This window comes from Lethenteron reissneri, chromosome 25 (genome assembly GCF_015708825.2).
Source record: "Lethenteron reissneri isolate LAM-NWPU_2019-01 chromosome 25, ASM1570882v1, whole genome shotgun sequence".
In the NCBI taxonomy this organism is placed as follows: Eukaryota; Metazoa; Chordata; class Hyperoartia; order Petromyzontiformes; family Petromyzontidae; genus Lethenteron; species Lethenteron reissneri.
The window spans coordinates 6,777,040-6,785,600 of NC_083803.1; the positions used below are offsets into that span (position 1 = coordinate 6,777,040).

At 45.5% G+C, this 8,561-nt stretch overlaps 1 protein-coding gene across 1 annotated transcript; it reads left to right on the forward strand.

The window, feature by feature from the left end:
- The first annotated feature begins 382 nt into the window (after positions 1–382).
- Positions 383–7,651, forward strand: LOC133347117 (transmembrane protein 151B-like). The gene is made up of 2 exons (XM_061559101.1): positions 383–1,023; positions 4,942–7,651. The coding sequence occupies exons 1-2, from the start codon at positions 904–906 to the stop codon at positions 6,364–6,366; spliced, it is 1,545 nt and encodes a 514-aa protein (XP_061415085.1). The 5' UTR covers positions 383–903; the 3' UTR covers positions 6,367–7,651.
- The last annotated feature ends 910 nt before the right edge of the window (positions 7,652–8,561 follow it).

Consider the following 8,561-nt stretch of genomic DNA (forward strand, 5'->3'; position numbering starts at 1 on the left):
GTAAGCGCGTAAACACACACGCGTAGCATATAAATGTTCTTTATCCCTTTTCGCTTGGCGGTGCTTACAACACAGTTGACCCACGCCTCTCTTCATTCATGGGATTTCCAAACAACAACAACATGAAAGGCGCACAACCGCCGCAGCAGTCAGCTGTTGGGGGATAATCTATGGGTACGATTGCTCCGGGCTATGAGACCGATGTGTAGATGAGATGACGTCACTGTGAAAACCACTGGTGGGGGGGGGGGGAGTAACGGTGGGGTTCTGGCATAGTTGGGGGGGGGGGGGTGGTGGAGGGGTTGAGGGAGGGGGGGTGTGAGGTGCGTGGGGGGGGGGCTTGCGAGACAGGGGTAGCATGAGCGCAAGATGAATATGCGGCTGGCTGGAGGGCGTGCGTGCGTGCGCGCAGCAAGCAGCTCGCCTCCAGTGACCACGAGACCCAGGCAGCAGCAACAGCATCAGCACAAAATGCATTAGCAGGAGCAGCGTAATCACTGCCACCACCGGCGTTTTCATCACACCATTAGCAGCAGCAGCAGCAACAACATCCGTGAAAAATGTAACGAGGATCAGCATCATCATTGCTACCAGCTTCATCAACAGCATCAGTTGCAAACTGCGTTAGCCGGAGCAGTATAATCACTGCTACCAGCTCCATCACCAACCATCACGAGAGCATCATCAATCATCATCAGCAGCAGCAGTACCAGCAGTATCATTCGCACCAGCACCAGCAGCAGCAGCATCAGCATCAGCAGCAGCTTGAGCTGCCCGTGATGTGTCAGCAGGCTGCCCGTCTGCAGGCGCGGGCTGGCTCGGGGCGGGGTGGTGCGGGAGCGGCCCCAGCTCGTCGCGGCACCAGCAGCTGCTGGTGCTGGTGGTGGTGCAGTCAGCACCGCCATGGTGTCTCGCGGTGCAGGGGACAGCAGGAGCGAGGAGGCGGGCACCCCGGTGGCCAGCGAGGGGGCAGCGACCCCGGGCTTGGAGGCTGTGCCACGCTGCGAATGGATGCGGGGAGAGGTGAGGCAGCCAGCCTCTCGGGGGTTTAAACCCCCTACTTTGCACTGTTGTCTGAACACAGTTTAGACACTGTTTGTGGATTTCGTATTCATCGGTTCGTCGTCATCATTCATCATCGGCCATGATCAATCCACTGCTTGATTAAGGCATCTCCACACTGGTTTTTTTTTTCATGCGTGATGGCCATGCATAATAAACGCACACCAATTCCCATGCCAATGCTGTATTTAGTAGTCGTAAGAGTATATTGTTTAGAAATGTTTGCACGTAATATCATCGTCAGCCATGGTCAATCCGCTGCTGGATGAAGGCATCCCCACGTCCTCGCCATCTCTCACAATCCACCTTGCACCTGCACCCGAGCTGGTTTCATTCGCTCCATCTCTCTTCGCTGGACGTCCTCTCTAACTCGTTCCATTCCCTTGGCTGCAGCTGCTCCATTATAGTTATCGAAACTCAAAACATCTTCGCAAGAAATCGTCATCATTCTTGGCCATCGGTCATCACTCCCTCCAGCGACGTGTCCTGCTCAAGGATGTTGCATAATTGTGTATGTTCTCTGATCCACGTGTTTATATCTCGGTGTAATTCCGAGTATGCACCTCTTTCAAGCTTCTTTGCACGCCTTCCAGCTTTTGTTCCATCTTCTCCGATCCACGGGTGTCTCGATACAGCGTATGGACGTGTGTGTGTGTAGTTAATGATTATACATCCCGTATATTCAAGTCCGTATGCATTCCATTTTTTTGCCTTGCAGCAATTACATTTGCATTGACCTAGGAGAAAATCTTCCAATCAGAGCGCAATGGGTTATATATTCAGATAGGCAATATATCATCATTACCATCGTTATAACAAGATGATAAACCGTTGAGTGTAAGTTCTCCCTTTATAAGGAGAAGCAACATCTACAGCACGCTGTTGTGAATTATTGTATGGTCATCATCATCATCTGCTATGGTCAATCCACTGCTGGATGAAGGCCTCCATGTCCCGCGATGTGTATAATCCGCCGAGTACCTGCATGCGAACTATATACTTGTGCATGGCAATACGAATTGATTTTATCTCCCCACCTCCTTGGTATATGTTCTATAGGATGCTTTCCATTCCGTTGTAAATCAAATTAATACATCTTAATCTCGTAACTGTTAAACGTGTTAATGTCACCGGGACCAAGCTCATGTACCGTCATGTATAATTTGTAAAGGCGAAAATAAAAATGGAATATTTCTACAAAGTTAACCACATTATTTAATGTGTACGCCATGTGGGAAGGCAAAAACATGCACTGCATAAATAAACAATGGTTTTAATTCGGCGAAAACAAAGCAACATATGGACATGTTTCCATTCACAAATTATTCCAAGAAGCTTTTTGCTATATCTTCCATGTGAATGGATTATCTGATTGCAGTTTTTTTACACTTGTTTGCAGCACTGCTTATGTTTTAATAAGATACATTATGCGGTGTATCCTGACAAGATTAAGTCGCGGCGACACCACCGGTGAAAGGAATCTGTTGTGGATAATTCGAGGGATTTTATTTTCCTCCACAAAGACGCGAGGCACCACTTTGTTCATGGGCTGTTTCCGGAGTGATCGGCTTTGTGTTCCCGTACGTTTTTCATTCGTGATGGATATTCTTTGAGTGGGTGGGGGCGACCACACAACACTTCTCATACTGATGCTGCAGAGTAGGTGTAGTTACAAAACACATTTACACATTACGTTGTAATATTACACCTCTCAAAATGCGACATGCGACCATGGCTAATGATGACGATGAAGAAGATTGCAAACCGGTTGCAAAAAAATGCGCCCTATAACGTTACCCGCGACTAAAAGCTGCAATTACACAGATGAACATTTTCAAGTGCATTTTCATATACACAAGTATTGTAATCATAACTAACGGCAATGCGATGCGGATAGCCGGGGAGAGCGAGATAAGTTATAGATGCACCATGCGTGCGTGCGCGTGTGTGGTAATTACGTTAAGTAGACAATTTGTTTGAATGAACCACCGTATTTAATAATTAATGTGATCTAATCAATTAAGCCAGCTTCAATTGTTTTTCGATGCATGGTTAAATTGGCTTACAATTGGCCCCTGTGAAACAAAACCCACCCATGGAGAAGCGTGTTTGATGTTGGCACTGTGCAAAAAGTGGCACATGGTGCCATTACTTGCGTGGCTTGTGTAATGCTGTTTGCTGCCTTATTGTTGACCTGCACGCACGTGGTAGATTTTTAAGGTACGTTTCAAACACGGCCTTTTCAATAAGTCGATCTGATGTGACATGCATTTACGAGGTGTGTTAAGAATCAGCATGCCACAGATGCTGTATGAGATGTGCCACTTCTCTATATACGACTTGTGCCACATATACTATATGTTGGATTTCATTATCAGTTTTTATTTGAGCACAAGTTAATTATTCTGTTTACTCTTGGGCCTTTTTAACGCGTGGTCCATTTAACAATCTACATCTGGCGCATCAATGTTAAGTCTTGTAATTATAAAGTGACCATTCCGACCACTCATTGGATTTTATGATCACAGTGCGGGCTGTTTATCCATGATTGCATTAGCAGTACTTATCGTTATGTGTTCATATACTCAAGTATTTATTGCAATCCAGTCTCTCGGAGAGAGATTTGGACACAATATACAGGCAATATATTGCCGGACACTATTATGAAACAATACCCGATAATTTGGAATAGTATTGTTTTAAATATTTGAAACATAATTCCATACAACACATGTGATACAGAATTATTCTGAATACTAAGTGCAGAAGATACACTTATTAAATAACACTGGAAATTCAGTTTGGTTGGCTTAAATTCCAATTGAATGTCGTTATGCAGCCTGTATTTATCTCGATAATATTAAAAACACCTATTTTAAACCAATTTTAAGAACACGGCATATGCATATTATGTGGAACACTTGCAAGTATTCGCATGGTCATTTAAAATTGAGGTGATGTGATTGCCAAACGGATCCCATTTAAGATTCAATCTTTTTTTCTTCATGGGAGACCTGTGCCAAATAAATGAAGGGAATAGATTTAATCATCAATATTTAAATAACATCTTTCAAAGTTAATTACTGAGCGCAATTTTTCGTAGAAGAAAAGCAACTATAATAGTGCAAATTATAAACACAGTAATGTCAAGTGGAGCTACAAAAATATGTTGAAACATTTATGTAATGTTAAATAGTAAATGTTTGTAAATTATAAAACAAATACACTTCATATTGCAATAACAACTGTTAATTGTAATAATACATTATTTAGAAAATGCTTTAGCTGCCTGCACTAACAGCCTCGAGCAGTTTTACATCCATAATTTTCAACTTGAGATTAAATCTGTGAATTGGCGTTTTTACCAGTAAATGTTGAAAAAGACAATGAACATTTAACAACATTCCGTGATATTAAAGCATCAGATGCAACACCTTTTAAGCAATATCCTGAATTTACATTTTGGAATGTTGTAGAACATTTCTCATCTCACATCTTAGATCGCTTGCTTTGGTTTCCCTGTATTTTAAATATACAACTTTACATACCTCTATTAATATTCTACATGAGTGCATTCTTTTCGTCCAATCCTTACTGAAACCGATACATAGATCTGGTCTATATATTTGTTTAAATCATGCTGTCAAGGGCTAGAGAGCTGTCGCAGGCTATTGGCATATAAAATAGCTCGTTTTAAATAATACATTTACACCATGTACATTTCCACTGTTACAAGAACAACATTATACGACTCTGTTGTAATTCACACGTGAAAGCTTTGAACGTTTACGAATGTGGATACTACTGCTGTTATGCATTCTGCCATTCGTCAAAGCCCTAATTCAATTTGTGCCCATATCTGCATTGGTGACGATACAGCAGCGCCCGGTGCAGCCTTCGCTGGGTGCCTCTCTGTGCCGAGAGAGCAACTGGAAGTGCTTGGTGCTCACCATGCTGATGTACGGCTGCCTGGGCGCCTTGACGTGGTGCGACCTCACCACCGTCACCCGGCTTGCCTTTGACCAGGCGCACACGGGCAAGACCATGGTCTACCACGAGAGCCCATGCGCCAACGGCTACGTGTACATTCCGCTGGCCTTTCTCGGCATGCTTTACGTGGTGTACCTCTTCGAGTGCTGGCACTGCCAGACTCAGAGCCAGCGGCAATACAAGGTGGACGTGAGCGGAGCCTACGAGCGCATCCGCCGCCTGCAAGAGGCGAAGCCCTGCCTCTGGTGGCAGGCGGTGAGCTACCACTACGTGCGGCGCACCCGCCAGGTGACGCGCTACCGCAACGGGGAGGCGTACACGAGCACGCAGATGTACCAGGAGAGGGTGACCACGCGCGTCTCCGAGGCCGAGTTCGACTTCTCGCACTGCGGCGTGCGGGACGTCTCCAAAGATATCTACGGGCTGGAAAAGTTCCCGGTCACGAGGCTTCACTTCACGCGCTGCTTCAGCTTCGCCAACCCGGAGTCGGAGAATGCGTACCTGAACCAGCGCGCCCGCTTCTTCCGCGAGAACGAGGGCCAGGACGACTACATGGAGGCCAGGGAAGGCATGCACCTCAAGAACGTGGAGTTCAAAGAGTTTGTGATCGCCTTTGCCGACCCAGACAAGCTGCCTTGGTACGTCTCCCGGCCTGTCTTCTGGGCAGCCGCCCTGCTGCTGCTGTCGTGGCCACTGCGCGTGTGGATGGAGTACCGGACTGCCTTCGTGCACTACCACATCGAGAAGCTTTTCGGCCTGGATTATAGCTCTCCGCCCGCCGAGGCCACCACCTACCTGCGCCTGCCACGCATCAGCACAATGGACAGCGCTGACCTCGAGTGGCACATCCGCAGCAACCGGCAGCTCGTGCCCAGCTACTCCGAGGCCGTGCTCATGGACATGACGGAGCCGACGGCCTACGCCGCCAACTGCTCTTCGTGCACGCCGAGCAGCCAGGCGCGCTCCTGCGAGGGGTGCCGCAGGGCCATGAGCAGCTCTTCCATCTTCTCCCGCTGCGGCTCTGGACTTTCGTTGCGGGACAGCCGGCGCTCATCCCTGCGGCGTGCCCTGCGAGGTTCTCGGCCAAACTTTCTTTCGCGCAGCGCGAGCAGCCGCGCGCAGCTGGGTGAGGACACCAGCTGCAGGACGTCCCGTTGCCTCTCGCAGCAGATTTCCCTGCAGGAGGACCCGCCGTCGTACCAGGACGCGATGCTCTTTCCCGTCGTGAGCCTCAGCGGAGCCACCGAGAGGCGGGCGTGGGTGGACGGCTCGCACCACCCACGCAGGAACGCGTGCGTCGAGACGTTCCTGTGAACTTGTCTTTGCCAAAGCAGCTTTCACTTGGAGCCTTTGTGTTATAGTACATGTTGATGTCGTACATATGGAGGGGCCGTATAAGGTGGCTTCTTATGCTGTCAACGAATTTGCTCGATAATAGAGGGGTTTGCACTGCCTTATTCATTGAATTGGTGGTAGAGTTGGGTACACGTGAAAGATTAGGGTTAAGGAGCAAGATAATGCTGACTGAGCAGCTTTACTTTGGAGTTAAGAGGGTTAAGGTTGTTCACCAATAATAGGCTGGTGGCGATAATAATACAATTATGGCTCCCTTACGAATATAAGACAATGTGTAGAATGGTTTGAAGTCTAACCCTTTATCTTTTATAAATGGTACCATGAAAAATAATCATAGGGTTTCCCCGTGCTGGCAATACAATAGGTGTTAAGATATTCAAACACCAAATAGATAAATTTTGCAATGAATCAAGTCTGTGGTGAACATGCAAACATGCTCTTATAATATAATATATGCATTGTCTTTGAAACTGAATACGCCCACACCAGAGACATCCTTCTTTATGGCATTGTATCACCAGTGGTAGACCAGAGAACGCCAAAAGGTGAACGATACAAAGACAATGCACGTATCAGAGGATTTATAACTCGGGGTGAGCAGCTATATCATCATGGGATATAGCAAAAAGGTCCACTGAAACGGTAACATTTTGCTATGCAAAAAGTTGTATAGCTTTTCAGTTATTATTTCACTATTTTGTATTAATTGTATGTATTGCATATGTAGACATGCAAGGATACTTGCATGGTGAAATGCGTGGAAAGTAATCTTGCATGTCCATCAATTGAATGGTGAAATGGACCACATTGCGGTTGCTGCTGTGAATTAAAATTTAGAATTTAGTCCGAGTGGTCGTGAACGTGTCGAATTATTGACACATCGGCCGATTGAAATACAATTTCAGATTTTGCTTCGAAAGAACTGCTTGTTTTGAAATGCTGTTAACTGCAGTTTATAATCAACTGCTCGATTTCTGATTTGTTTTTAAGAACTGTAAACATAGACCTTTTAAATTTTTAGAATAAGTTCAACTGTGAATACCAGTTGCTGCTATAGGTTGGCGTGTGTTTTGTGTGTTCTATATAGAGTACATTGACATTTAGGCAGAGACGCACCTCCAGTCATGGGCGACGTGTGATCTGTAGCCCTTCGTGTTATTTATTCCCTTGGATGTGCTGCAGATGAATCGGTTTTTCATGACGACATTCGTTTTGAATAAAGTTTGCGTTTTGTTTAAAGCTACTTACAATGGAATTGCGTAATCATTTTCAACGTAAGACTTAATTTAACGTTGTGATTGTATAGATTGTATAGCTTGTACAAGCGACGCTCTGATTATAGATGAGCTGTATGGTGGTGTGCTTATAATGTAGCTGGAGAGGGGTGATTACCTACAATCAGTCCCTCGTGCAAAGTGTGAACATCAGCTCTGGGGAGACAAAAGAGGCCGAGTGTCGTGAAAGCCTTAAACCAGGGGTCGGCAACCTACGGCTCCGGAGCCGCATGTGGCTCTTTACGGGCTGCTTCTTGACGATATGTACGTATGTACAGTATGTACTCAGATGCATTGCGGCTCTTGAAATACTGAATTTTGTACCGAATTGGAAAGAAATGGCTCTTCTTGTTATTTTGGTTGCCGACCCCTGCCTTAAACAATCATCGCTAGCGAAAAACAACTCGTTCCAACAGCTTAGCCAAAGAAGAGGAATTTGTGTGTATCAATTTAAAGTGAATGTACACCAGGCTGAAAATAATAATAGCGCGTAACAATATACTAAAAACTGTACTCTCTTTGCCAAAATAGGTTGCTTGTGTAATAGTTTATGATTTTAAATATAAGCGAAGCCATAAAACAACCCAAACTGACATGACATTCAGTCATATGTAAATTTTTACAACAATACGGCTAGGTTGCTATGTTGCGTAACGATGTAAATAATATCTGTGGGATACATTGGGTGGGGGGGGGGGTTGTTGCTCAGGCCTCATTTGTAAAATGTTATGGTCGCAAATATCACGAAAGGACGAGTCTCTTTTTCAAGCCGTTTCAAAGTTAAAATCATGCTTGCCATATGATGTTGTGGTCCATCTTTTTGTTAAAAAATATCAACTGCACACTAGCCATTCTCGATACCGTGTGGCATGTGGCTTT